At 34.4% G+C, this 14,717-nt stretch overlaps 1 protein-coding gene across 50 annotated transcripts in view; it reads right to left on the reverse strand.

The window, feature by feature from the left end:
- PTPRD (protein tyrosine phosphatase, receptor type D) overlaps nt 1-14,717 on the reverse strand; it is a 362,219-nt gene that overhangs the window by 127,440 nt on the left and 220,062 nt on the right. For 29 of the 50 annotated variants that reach the window (XM_040655765.2, XM_040655764.2, XM_046905605.1 and 26 more), the window contains 6 exons: nt 13,720-13,989; nt 12,424-13,005; nt 6,703-6,836; nt 4,887-5,031; nt 1,262-1,567; nt 51-244 (listed from right to left, as the gene is read on the reverse strand). In XM_040655765.2, coding sequence (XP_040511699.1) covers nt 51-244; nt 1,262-1,567; nt 4,887-5,031; nt 6,703-6,836; nt 12,424-13,005; nt 13,720-13,989 — 1,631 coding nt within the window. The remainder of the gene's footprint in view (nt 1-50; nt 245-1,261; nt 1,568-4,886; nt 5,032-6,702; nt 6,837-12,423; nt 13,006-13,719; nt 13,990-14,717) is intronic. The other 21 variants (XM_040655785.2, XM_040655784.2, XM_040655780.2 and 18 more) reach the window with 2 other exon arrangements.

Below are 14,717 nucleotides of genomic sequence, written 5' to 3' on the forward strand. Positions count from 1 at the left end.
AAATAGAAAGCATTCATTACAACACTTAAAATATGGAATGCTCTACTTACCTGTGCATCAGCCAGCATGATATCCTTCAGCATGGGCTGACCCTTTGGCTCTCCGTTTTCCATTCTTACATAGTGGACCTGGTATCCTCGGATCTGACCGTGCTGCTTATTGGGTACAGGTGAACGCCATGACACTTTAACAGCAGTAGAGTTGACAGCCTCTACCTCGACTTTGCGAGGAGGACCACTAGGAACTGGAACAACATCATTGGATAAAACAAAATTACAGGCACCTGTCCCACCCATCACTTTTGTCTTTTTTTTTTTTTTAAAGGGCAGACTTACTATGTTTCTCAGAAGAATACAAATGGTTCAACAAATACAAATGCTCAACAAATCTGCTCTACCTTTCAGTGAAAAGATCAAAAAACATGACTGATGCAAAAAAAAATGGAAGAAAAAAGAGTATTAGAGAAATAGAAAAACATGTAAAAATGCACAAAAGCCAAGGAAGATGCTTTGAGAGTCAAAGCATTATAGTACAAAGAGATATTGTAATCACTGAAATAATAACAATAACAATAATAAAAACACAAAAGATTTCAAAAAAAAATTCCCTTGTATTTGTTATATTTGTTTGACAAGTTCTTTCTTTCTTTGCTTGTTTTTTTCCTTTTTTTCTTTCCTTTTTTTTTTTTTTTCCCAAGAATATAAAAAGGAGGTTGATAATCAGGCTGTCTTCTGTCACTTTAAAGCATAGAAGAAAATAAAATGTGTGGAGCATCAGCTTTCCAAGATAAAAAGCAAAACAAAAACAAAACAAAACAAAAAAAAGAAAAAAAATAAAAAGAAAAAACCTAAACAAAAAAAGAAATTAAAAGTCAAAAATTACAAGATACAACAAGAAAGCAGTTAAAAATACATGAAAAAAATTCTGTAAGTTTTTAAAAACAACGATGGTAAAATCAAGAAAAGGTAGGGAGATTTTTTTATTTTGTTATTTATTTTGTTATTTTAGCATTGCAAAAGGAAAACGATGAACATGTAGGGGCTCAAAGGGGCAGTAGAGTCACTCCATTGACAAAAAGATGTTTTCTTTTAAAAAGGAAAAATATCATGTATATAAATGAAGCACAAGTCTTTGATTAAAAATTAACCCCTCAGATTGTGATATCTCTGATTTGAGGAAAAAGCAGCAAAAAGTACTGTTAGGTTATATAAAACATAGCAGATCGAAAGAGGTGCAAACTGATGTAGAGGAGGCAACATACCATCTTCATCTGTCCGAATCAATACTGCTAAGCTCTCTGGGCCAGGTCCAACATCAGTGTGGGCAGTCACAGAGATCCGGTACTCAGTCCATTTTTCCAGCTGTTCCAAAAGGTACTGGGTACTGTCCGAGGAAATTCCCAAAATTTCATGGGGTTTGACATCTTCTCCATCAATCTCAATGTACTTGATGGAGTATGCAGTGATAATGCCGTTCTGGTTTTCCACTGGTGGAGGTTTCCAACTTACCAAAATGCTAGTGGAGCTGGGGCTTGTGCAACTAATGTCTTGAGGAGGAGCTGATGGCTCTAGTTTCAGTAGTGGGTTAAAGGAGGATTTGAGTGAAAGGATAGGAGTGATTGAAAAAAAATGAACAAAAGAAAAATAAAAATAAAAATAAATAACAACAAAATGAAAATAAAAACTAAACAGAAAGAAAAAAAGTAGAAACTTAAAAAGCAAAATATCAGATAATCATATGCACCTTGGCTTATTAACATGAGTAAACTGAAAATGAATAGATTAATTAAACAGTGAAAAAGCATGTAGGGGATACATATGACAACAAAACCTCAAAATAACATTACCTACCTGTATTAAAATTCTTCTTGAAATAAAACAAAAACGTGACACTTCTATGGCTACTGATCTATCCTTATAATCAATGCAATTAGTGCAAGTTATAATATTTTAAATGACACATTTCATATGCTTATTTACAAATTTTGGATGTATTGCCTTTAAGAGGCTTTTCTTTCTTGAGAACATTTAGCCTCTTACAGAATGCATTTTAACTTGCAATAATTGCTAGAAATTACTCCAAACATTTTTTTTATTTGTAGCCTCCCCACTCTTATAAACAAATGATTCTATTTTATTTACTGACTTTTTACTCACTGAGTCTGCCTGGCACAAATTAACCACAAATAACATTTGAGTGGAAAACATACTAGAAACATGCATTCAAAAGAAGATGAAAAAGTCTTAGTCAAAGATTTACCTACCAGGAACAAGTGTCAGGCTTGCTGATTCTGACTTTAACTTTTACTTACCATAGATCAGCTGTAAGCTTTATTTTTTTTACTCCTCTTGGACCCACCTTTGCTATCAAAGAATAAGTCCTACCAGTAATACAGGAAAAACAGGTATCTAGATCCAAACACTGCATCAAGAAAGCAGGTATTCATTTTACAAAGCTTGTTCTCAACCTTGAGAGCCTCAGAAAGATGAAAGACTTTGTTTCTCAACTTTTCACCAACACCAATATTCTGGAGCAAAAGTGCTCACCTTTACTGCTTCATAATCAAAGGAGTTTGTTAGCATAGTCACATTTTCCAGAGTATTTAATCATGCATGACATTCCACTAGTTTCATTGAGATAATTCAAATACTGAAAGCTCCCTATGTATTCCTGTTCTTAAATGCACTTCATCTTAGTAAAGTGTGTACATAGTAACTGAGAGCGTGACTGAGAGCACTCAGAGCACAAGGGGGAAAAGAAAAGAAAGAAAGAAAAAAAAAAAAGAGTCATAGTTTAAAGTTCTCGGGCAAACATGGACTTCTGTATTTCTGTCTTCTCTCTTGTATGGAAAGCAAAGATTTTGCATGTGAGATCTGTATAAATCTTTTATTAATTAATTAATTAATTTGTCTTTCTGTCTACTATTTTGTTCCCATTTCTAAAGGGAATAGAGAAACAAATGGAATTTTGGTATTTATGCCAGGCACATCAAATAAAATTAAAGCAACAGAGAAAGCTTAGGACCCTGCTGAGACCTATCACATTTACAGATGTATATTTCAGTTCCCTACAGTTCTTTTACAGGGATCAATGGCTTTTCACTCAGTATGATACTCTGTTCTTCTGAAGGAAAAACGAGAGGGAATATATCAGCATTTCAACTAACAAAAGGAGGTGGATAGAGGGACAAAAGGGAATTAAAGAATTATTTCCGTAGAGAATTATTGCCTTTTTTTTTTTTTTTTTTTTTTAATTTAACCTAATTCAAGTTATCAAGTGATCAAAACATATTTGTCCATTTCTGCCATTAATTTTTTAAGGAACTAAAATGGAAGCAAAATGCTCCTTTAGGATTCTATGTGAAAATAAATCCTTCTGGCATCTTTCTCTGAAACCAGAATGAGTGGCAGTAGAGTATTCTGGTGAACACTGCTAATGAAGTCATAGAAGTTATCAATTTTTAATCCTTGTCATTCTGCAAAATATGGTTCTAATGTAAATGAGGATAATCTGTAGGCTACCTGTATAAACAGTTTTATTAAAGCTTCTATTTATTTTTAAAATATACAATGTTTAGATTGTTGAAATCTTTTTAGAAGATAATAAGGGTCTGCTTATATACTACTGAAATCAATTGAATTTTATTGGCATCTGAAGGAATAGAGCCTCTGTACTGTTGTATTTCAGAAGAGAAAAATGGTAATGTGTTTATATATAAAAATTGCATCCTTGGCATTCAAACGTTTAATCTCCATGCACAGTTTACATACCCCTCACCCACTAAAGAGAATGAGAATTCTAAGTAGCTGAAATGAACACAGGAATAAATAAATACCATTGTCTGCAACAAATTATTGATTTTGGATTATTGAAGTCAAAACTGGCATTGCCCCTAACTCTAAAACTAGTTTCATGCTATGTAATAGTTTTCTATGTTTATTCAAAATGCCTTAGAAATACTTCAGAATAACATTTCCCTTTGGTTAAATTTAAGATATACAGCACTACATCCCTTTTTCCATTAATTATTATTAATATATAGTAGAAACAAATAATGTTGGTGTAATACATCTGTCACAGAATGCAAATTAAAAAAAAAAAATCAGAGAAACATATGTAACAAAAGCTTAGGTTATCCAGTAAAACTAGCAAGTCTGGAAATCATCCCTATGCACCTCACTGTTTTACTTAAGTACTAATTTAAATATGGAAAAATGCATGTATAATTCTAACATTTTGCACCATATTTGCACAGACCCTGTTGACACTTCTTTCCATAACCATCCAGTCAAAAAAAAAAAAAAAAAAAAAAAAAAAAGCTTTCTACTGGTGTAAATAATGAATGAACATTAAAAAAAGCCCTGATAATAAATATCTAACTTTAACTCAGGAAGAGTACCTAGTATAACAGTTATGAGGAAATTTTGATAGAGTCAGTAACACCCTACAACTACAAGGACATGCTACCAGAGCAACTTATTATAACAGGAATCATACAGTGTGAGTGGCCATGTGGAATTTTATGAGTGGAGGACTGTTTCTTATCTACACCTATTATCTACACCTACTGCATGCTAAAACATAAAACATCATCCCACTATCCGTATTATAACATGAAAACAAAGGTAATTATGACAGCATAGTACTGTATCCTTTGATACAATATGTTGTTTTTCCCTAAGTCTTCACAGTCTTTTTCTAAAGTTATTGAAAAATCACACACATCTTAAGCTCATCACAATATTTTAAGTATTCTGCTGTTTTAAGAACCAGGAATGCTACATTTTTTATTATTCCACTTTCTTCTCTTACTATCTTACTGGACTACTTAGATGAACATCTTCAACAAATATAACAGGATAAAGTTAGCAAGGAAAAACACCTACTTGACTGCATGGTTCTTGCTGAGATTTCTGCTGTTGAAGCACCCAGTCCCTGTGGAGAACGTGCTGCTAGACGAAATAAGTACAGGCTGTTTGGCTTCAGGCCTTGGAGACGATAAGATGTAGTAGGTTCAGTGGAAACCCGTTGCTAAAGGGAAGTAATAAGAGAGTCAAATGTCTAACGTGATTAGTATTCATAGAATCATAGAATCATTTGAGTTGAAGGGGACCTTTAAAGGTCATGTAGTCCAACTTAAGCAATGAACAGGGACACCTACAGTTAGATCAGGTTGCTCAGAGCCCATTCAGATTTACCTTGAATGTCTTCAGGGATGGGGCATCATCCATCTCTCTGGGCAACATGTTCCAGGGTCTCACAACCATTAGTGTAAAAAACTTTTTTCCAATATCCAATCAAAATCTAACCTTTTTGGTCTGAAACCATTTCCCCTTCTCCTGTCATAACAGATTCTACTAAAGAGTCTGTCCCCTTCTTTCACATAGCCCCCTTTCAGGTACTGAAAGGCTGCTATCAGATGTCCCCATGTTGCTCTCTCTATTCTTTTCTACAGGCTGAAGAGCCCCAGCTCTTTCAGCCTGTCTTTGAAGGGGAGGTGTTCCATCCCTTGGATCCTCTGGATGTGCTCCAACAGGTCCATATGTCTCCTGCACTGAGATTTCACATCTGAATGCAGTACTCCTGGTCAGGTCTCACCAGCACAGAGCAGAGGTGCAGGATCACCTCCCTCAAGCTGCTGGCCAGCTCAACCTTATGTCCAGCTGCCCATCCACCAGTACCTCTTCATACTTTCCAGTGAGGACTTTTTCAGTCAGAAATTCTGAATTATGTACCAATATATTATATTTTGTTATAAATGTTATTGTACTCTGATCATAGCCCCTTTTGCAACATTTTAACATATACATTCACAGAAAAAGGTATCAGAACAAACCAAACTAAAAGAGAACAAACAAACAAACAAAAAGAATATACTGCTTTTAAAAATTGTATTTTTTAAAAGCAGATAGCTTAATGGATTAAACTCTAGACAGAAATATTGTCTAACTATTTTTTCCAAAGCATAAAAGGCTATCAATTCAATAAGACAGCATGGAAGCCTTGTATGACAGTGAACTACAGGGATTTGTTATGAGAGTAATCTTTGATTTAAGGATAACCAATAGTTAAATTTGTGTTCCAAATTTTAGGAAGAAGATTTTTCTACAGAGTAATTCTTCTAAAAGGGACATCTAAACAGGTGTCTGCATCCTATTTGGAGGTTAAATATGCATCTGGCTCCCCCCTAGAGATGCTTATGCTCATGTTTATTTATTCACTTTTTATAAGTGAAGCTGTCATAAACATAGGCTCAGCTGAAGAATCAGCAATGAGGTGATGATGTAGAAGATTAATGATTGATTATTATTGAATGATTGAATGCATTGATTAATGCAGGTGACATTCTCCTGCTACCTTCTGAGACTGACATCATCTTTCTTTTGTTTGGGATACCTGGCAATATCACATGGTTTTGATATTAGAAGAACTGTTCATTCTACAGACTATAGTACCTACAGCACAGAGGCACTCAAAATTCTTAAGAAAAAATAATGGTTTAGAAAAAATCCATAGTAGCTATAAGTCTTTAGAAGGAAAACACTTTTTATTCTCAAAGATTACTTTAACAAGATTTGAAAGCACCATATATAATGACAATGAGAAATAGATATTATCTAGAGCTGAAGATAGACCAATCCATCAGGATTTTATGTCAAATTATTAACAAGAATTAAAAAGATGCATGATATTTTCACTTACCTCCTCCCCATGCTCCCCATCTTTGTAAACCAATTCATAGCTGGAAATAGTATCAGAACGTGGAGGTGTCCAGGAAAGTAATATGCTTGTTTCAGACTCAGGTTCTGCCTTGAAGTTCAATGGCTGACCAGGGACTAGAGAAAAAGAGTTTTAGCAGTGTTGCCAGCTGTTATGGCTTTCTTTTTTTTTCTTTTCTTTTTTCTTTTTAATAATAGTTGTTGCTGTTGTTGTTTATTTATTTTAAATACATATTGTTCAAATCCTTTAAATTATTCTAAAATATTAGTTTCTGTTAATACTCATGTTGTTAATGCATTAAACAGTCTTCATCAGCATATCTATCTTTTCAAGAATAAAATGCAGCATGCTTTCATTTAAAAAAAAAAAAAAGATCGGATGTGACGCTTAGAAAGAACAGGCAATATGAGTACAAAATGATAAAAATTGTCTTACTACCACTTTTCAGGGTAGAAGTTTATTATAATATTGCAAGTATGTTTCTATTGTACAATAAGAGATTTAAAAATACCATGGAGCAAATGGTAAAAATAACTTGTGACTATAATTATCTTCCCCACACTTGTATAGAAGATAATTCTGTAAATAACAGAATCCTTGTGTATGCTAGTAGAGGTCTGATATCTAATCTTTAAACAGAGAAATAAACTGTACATATAAAGTGCATAGTCAGGCTGCATGGATTTTGTGATCTCCTACCACTGATATATATATGTATATATATATATTTTTTTTTTTCCAGAAAAAAATGACAAAATAGACAAAGTAATGTGTAGAATAAAGTTGCCTGTTTCTGAAGGAATGAGTGAGGGTAAGCAGAAAGTCTCTTTACGGAAAGAAAGAAGCATAGGAATATGTATATATTATGTGTATATATATGTGTGTGTATATATACACATATATACACATATATACACATATACACACATTTATATATATATACACACACGTATATATATATATACAGAAGACTGTAATTTTTCTAAAACTTACCTTGTGTAAAAAGAGAAAACTTCCGGGATACCACAAAGTCCAGGAAGGTTTTGTTTTTAAGAAAATACAGAATCAGAGAAATATAGAACATCCTGAGTTGAAAAGGACACAGAGTTGAGTTCAACTCCTGGTTCCACAAAGAACCATGCAAAAACTGAATGAAACATCTGAGAGCATTTTCCAAACACTTCTTGAACTCTGGCAGGTTTGGTGCCATGATCATTTCCCTGGGGCACTAGTTTCAGTGACTGACCACCCTTTTGGTGAAGAACTTTCTCCTAATATACAACAGAAAACTGATGCAGATTCATATCATTCTCTTGTCCTTACACTGTCATAAGAGTGAAGAGATTAGTGGTGCCCCCCTGTTCCCATTGTGACGAAGCTGAATGCCACCATGAGGCTGCCTCTCAGTCTCCTCTTCTCCAAGCTGAACAAGCCAAGTGTCCTCAGCAACCCAAGTTACATATATCTTGCCCTTTCTTTGACAACAGGACAGTCTGGATGTGGATGTGCGACTTATGCACAGTCTCCAGCTCTGGCTGAGCCTTCTGGGCTGGAGAGCTCTCCTTCTGCCAGTATCAGCAGGACCCTGTGATACTGCAATCTATGTATGCATACATGAACTGTAGAACATAGGCAGTAATTATAAATGATTAGTCAGATGACCTATATGATAGCTGCTACCATCCATTATGATAATAAATATGGCAGCAAAAATAGCAAAGGTTATTTCCTCTCTCTCTGCAGTAATATATTTTAAGATCCTCATCCTCCCAGACTTCCTTTCAAAAACAACTTTTTCGGTCTAGACATGACTAGAAGACAAGTGGATGGTTAACTGGACGTCCACAAGGATTGTTGAAAAAAATATCTTGATGTAAAATTTAAAAAATATCCCAGATATTTTACAGCCACAGTTAGGCAAATCTGAAGTTGAAAATACCAGATAGGGAAGATAGGGAAGGAAAACTAATACAAAGGTAACAGAAACTTAAAACTTTTCACTAATAAACTCTTCTAGGAAATCTAGTACTCAATCGCAAGAAAAAAAAAAAAAAGCAGATAGAACAGTGGAATAATAGCTTTTAAACTATTAAGTGTTTAGGCCTGTAGCATACATCTCCTAAAAAAAATAAATCTTCAGTGGCACACTGGAACTAAGGTAAGCTGAAGGAACTGGTACAGAAACTGAAAAACCTCTGTAAGTAGAATTCATTTTTTAAATTTAATTAATACTGGCTAACAGTATGCTTTATTCTGTAATTTTCTTGTTTAAGTAAGCATATATTTAGGGGTATACATGCATTATCTAGAATACTTTTTCTGTCTCTATTTCTCCAATAATCTGCTACCTAATAAACTATCTCTGACTCTCCTCTCTTTCTACCTAATCTGAGAAACAGAGTAAAAACAGGATTCTCTGTATTCCTTCAGTACTTATCTCCCTTCGTATGTTGAAAACAAAAGAAAATAAAAAGACAACTTAGAGAAGATTAGAGGAGACTGAGAGGTGACCTCATTGTGGTCCACATCTTCCTCTTGAGGGGAAGCAGAGATGGACTGATCAATTCCCTTTGGTGACATGTAGCAGAACTAAAGGGAACCACATGAAGCTAAATTAGGGAAGGTTCAGGTTGGATAGCAGAAAAATGTTATTTTCTGAGAGGGCAGTTGGACACTGAAACAGGCTTCCCAGATCAGTGTTCGTGGCATCAAACTTGCCAGATTCCAAGACCCATTTGGACAATGTTCTCAGGAATACTGCTTAATATTAGGAAGTCCTTTGTGGAGCCAGTAGTTGAACTAATTGATTCTCATTGGCATCTTTCAACTCAGGGTATTCTATGGTTCTATGAACTAGTTTGAAGCTCAATTTTTTTTCTGTTACATGAAGACAATGTACATTGCTCTTAAAGTACATGAATTTCTGACCGGTTTGAGTAAAGAAAGGAAATACGACAAGATGCACAAGAACTGTGGACTGGGCAGACTAATGGAGACATACCAACACAGGTTTTGTTTTCAGGTGAAGTAAAAATAAACAGCAAGAAATATTATACTAAAGCTTATATAGAAAATCTTTTATTCTAAAATTTATTGTTGTTAATTCAATTTGCCTAAATATCTAGACCGACCTGATTCTGTCTTCATTATCAATATTCTCAGTACTGAATAGGGACACTGTTAAATGTAGATTTTGATATGTGCATAAGCTTCCCTTATGCAAAAAAGCTCAGCTTTATAGCTGTTTTCTGCTTATTTAATTTCTAAAAATGATGCATTCATACACTGAAGAGAACACTGCTGAAAATAGCTAGGCAAAAAGACAGGGCTTTTCTTTCAGAATACTTAAACATGGAGGTGAAAATAAAACTTTTATTTATTTATTTTGATCTTTGGTTTTATGATAAATATTTCCTTCTCTTTCCCTCAAAGTTCAGGTTCCAGGTCAATATTGCACTTAGAAATACAGTTTTCAATTTCAAGAGTGTTTCTACTGATCACTAAACTGAGAAGCCTCTCACAGAGTCTTTTCTAGGAACCATTCTGCCCTACTAACAAACAAAAGATTCTCATGATAGGCTTTTTTAAACAAAATTTTTTAACCCCAAAATACCCAAATTCAAACACATAAACGAGAAGAAAGTTTTGAAGGAAATTAAGATAGAGGAGGCTGCAAGTCACACCTATCAATCAGATTTTTTTTTTTTTTTTTTTTTTTTTGCATATACATGCTAATGTCTCCCAAAGTCATTATAATTGCTAATTTACATATTTATCCATGACAGGCTTATTTGTTTCAGAAAAACAAAACTGTCAAATCCCAATCACCATCCCATTATTATTTTTACATATGGTTCTATTACATTCATATGGTTTTAATAAATTCATTTCTTCTGTTCATGATACATATATATTTATCTGGCTCATATATATTTATGTGGATGACATTCAGCCTGAGAATTGAAAACAATTATATTTAGATTTAGATTACAACAAATCTGGTAGAGGACATTTCTTTCTGCAGTGGTCAATAAGTGGATGAATCATAGTTTTTAAAGATACACAGAACTAGAACTCTGCACTACACTTTCTTATATATTTATCTCTTTTGATTTTAAAAATTCATTTGCTTCCAAGCAAAATTATCAGTGCTTACAAATGCTACTTGTGTGCCACATTTTTAGTTTTGTTTTGATTTTCATCATCTCAGATAAACAGTCAATTCTGTTACAAAGCTGGAATCACGAGTTGAGACTCTCTTCTGCACTCTTAACATTGTCATAATTTCTTCAGATTACAAAAATCAGAAACAAATGGGCATGTTTAATAGAATGTTTCTTTAAAGCTTTAACATACAGAGATTTTCTGAATTAACTCGAGCGAGTACTGCAACGTGGTTAGTTCAGCTGAATCTCAATGCTCATTATTTCAATTGCTTCATCCTTTCTTGGTGAAGCCACTGACAAGCTTGCTAATATAAGAAAATTTACAACTGTAAATGAGAACGTAGACAAGAAGCTCACTAAACCCTCTCTATTTATTTATTTATTTATTGCATGTGTATTCCAAAAAGTCAAATATCAGTATAAAATATTGTACCTTAAAAATTTTACAGAGGTCAAAATTACCTAGGCCTTCACTTAACACAGCACTTAAAAAGTGTTCAGTTTTCATTCCTTATTAAAGCTATAACGATGTCTACTTTGAATGAACAGATTAACATACAGACATAAAAACTGGATCCAATGTAATTGTCTTCAATTATACTTAGATGCATTTTTTAAAAGAATTTGAGGAATACTACAATTCTTCAACAGGAAGCATCCTAGCAATAAAAATCCAAGGCGTATCATATAATATTTCTAGGTGACCTGCAGTAACACTCAATACAAATTTCTCTAAACCACTAGACAAAGGGAGCTTTTATTTCTTATTGCTATAACTGAACACCTTCTACAGCATGGCTCCACCAGAACTTCTCACTAATGATTTCATAAAGATTCTTGTCAATAATATTCACTATACTTGTTTGTCTTTTGCTAATAAAACTAATTCATAAATCTAAAACTACTGTGCAGAACCCAAACAAACTAACTTCATCCATAAAACAAGGAAATGGTGATCTTGTGGGTTGCTCTTCAAAGAGGTAGGCTGGATTTGTAAATAAAACTGTAAAGAAATGCCTGCATGTGCTTACACGGGCAGTTTTTGCTATAGTTTAGTTTAAATACTTTCTTGCTTTTGTTTTCATAACATGACCAAGTATTTGCATATCCATGCAATGCACATACATTTTAAGTTTCCAAGAGCAAGATTCAGTAGAATGATAATGCATAAGGGAGACATGTGCTACTTAAAAAAAAAAAGCACACTATCACAGCCAACTTTTCAAAAAAAGCTGTTGAAGAACTACATGACAGACAGTGCTGGTGCACAGGGCACTGCAAAATAGAAGCTGTAACATTTCGCCTCCTCTGGGATGAAGGTCTCCCTGAGGCTTTCGTTAAAAACCTGAGTTAAACTTCTTGAGACTGATGAAAAAGGAAGTGAAAGAAATGAAAGTGTAAGGGAATAATTTTGTCTCTTCAATGATAACTTGAACTGTGGAACTGAGAAACTGTTATTTAAAAGAGTTGCCCTGAATGAACTATGTTTATTCTTCTCCCTCCCATCCCCCTCAAATTTTGTTCACTGTGGCCTTACCTCCTGTTTGAGTGATGACTTGAATGTCACTGGAAAGTGGTCCATCCCCAACAGAAGTAAAAGCAAGAACCTTCACGGAGTATGTTTTCTGGGGCACGAGATTCCCAATAGTAGTGATATGGCTGTCAGCCACATTGTGTTTCAGCCAGCTGTTGACATGTTGAGTAGGGTCCATAGTATAATAAACTCTGTAACCTTGTATTTGTCCATTAGGTTCCTCAGGTTCTTCCCACTGTACCAAAATGGTGGTAGAGCTCAACATACGGGCCTGTACATTGCGTGGTGCACTTGAAGGTGCTTGCTCTGAAGTTCTTGTTGACACAGGCTCACTGGGTGGCCCTCGCCCAATGTTATTTACAGCAACTACCCGAAATTCATACTCTGAATATGGGCTTAGACCAGCCACACTATAGCGTGTTGTGGCAACACCATCAATTTCTTTATATGGCTCCTCAGAGTTCTTGGGCTTGAGTTGGATCATGTAGTAAGAAACTGGCTCAGGATTTCCAGAGTCCCAAGTCAATGTTATGCTTGTTGCTGTGCTTTCTGTCACCACAGGTGTTCCAGGAGGTTTAGGTAAGGCTGAAGATGAATACCAAAAATTAATGTTGACACTATGTAACAGCAGATGTTAATTATTACATTAACAGATTTAAAAGTACAAACAAACAATAATAATAATAATAATAATAATAATAATAATAATAACAACAATAATAAACAGGAAGATTGTAATGGAGAGAAAATGTGATTTATTCAGAGCAAGTTTCTGGCAGTTATGATTTTCTCCAGAAATTTATCAGAAAAAATTCTAGCTCTGTAGTAAAAGGCTTATTAATATAAAGCCATGATACTGACTTTTTAGATAAATCCCTCAATCATAGGCAGAAGAATAATCTTATAGAAAGTCAGTGGACCATTACAGTTTAATTTTCAAATATTTCTGGAGCTTCGGATATCCACTTACTCAAGAATAAGATAATTGAACACCCAACAACTTTAAAAATCAAATGACTGTCTTTTAACTGTTTGTGCTGTTGACAAATATATGCAAGATTATTAAGTCTTTTATTTGCTTTAAATGAAAGCCAAGAATTAAACACGGGAGGATAATGGAACACTGCAATTAAACTATCAGTGCCAGCATTATTCCTATCTGAATGTATTTTTTGTCTTCTGCCATTGATTGGTCAGAGATTTCTTAGTTTTCTCCAGCAGAATTTATTTGCTCAGAATATGGACAATGAAATATAAGAAAGATGAATCTATTTCCAAAATTGTGTACATGGGATATACCTTTCACAGTTATCTGCGCTATTGCTTCTATAACACCAAGGGTAGACATAGCAACACAAGTATAGTTTGCAGACTGCCTGACATCATTAAGCTCAAGGACGTTCCTCCCTATTGGCATATCATCCTCAGGTGTCAAATCTTCTGCTCCTAGCATCCATTTCACATATGGCATTGGTGACCCCACTGCAACACACGTGATATTTACACTCCCGCCAGGCATGATCTCATGATTGGTGGGGGGGATAGAGAACCTCGGTGGGACCCGTCGAACTGAAACAAAACACACACAAAAAAGTAATAACATATACAAAAAAAGAAACTGAGTCTTGCATTCAGACTACATGCAGTGTACAGACAAAGTCTTACGTTTTAATGTGTTATTCTGATTGGTCAGAAAATATGTAGAGAAGAAATACAAGACTATACAGGAATATTGTCTGCACACAATATCAACCATTCTATATTTACTTGATGCTATTATTAGGCACATTCATACAAAGGCTGATTCAGAGCTATTAGGCCCCCCACATATGACTAACTACATACTTAAAATTCACAAACACCATGCAAAAGATACACACACACACACGCACGCACACACGCACACATATATATATGCATGTATTTCATATGTGTATACATATATATATGCATAGAAGAAAACTGGATAGTAAACAGCATGTTTGAATTGATTACCCAAACCAACTCCAATGCTGTGTACTTCCAGCTGATGTGAATAAATGTGCTAGCCCACATTGTCACATCACAGTCCTGGAACACATTGCCTACAGTACACTTAATGTGCATTGTCACTGCTTTCAGACGCAAAGTGGATGCAGCCTCAAGACCTCACACTAACACTGAAACAAACAGAAATAATATATATAATTACACACAGATAAATACATATATATATATACACATATATATATACATGTACATACTCATATATATATGTATATATGCATATATATACATATATGTATGCATATAGTCAC

This window comes from Gallus gallus, chromosome Z (assembly GCF_016699485.2).
Source record: "Gallus gallus isolate bGalGal1 chromosome Z, bGalGal1.mat.broiler.GRCg7b, whole genome shotgun sequence".
In the NCBI taxonomy this organism is placed as follows: domain Eukaryota; kingdom Metazoa; phylum Chordata; class Aves; order Galliformes; family Phasianidae; genus Gallus; species Gallus gallus.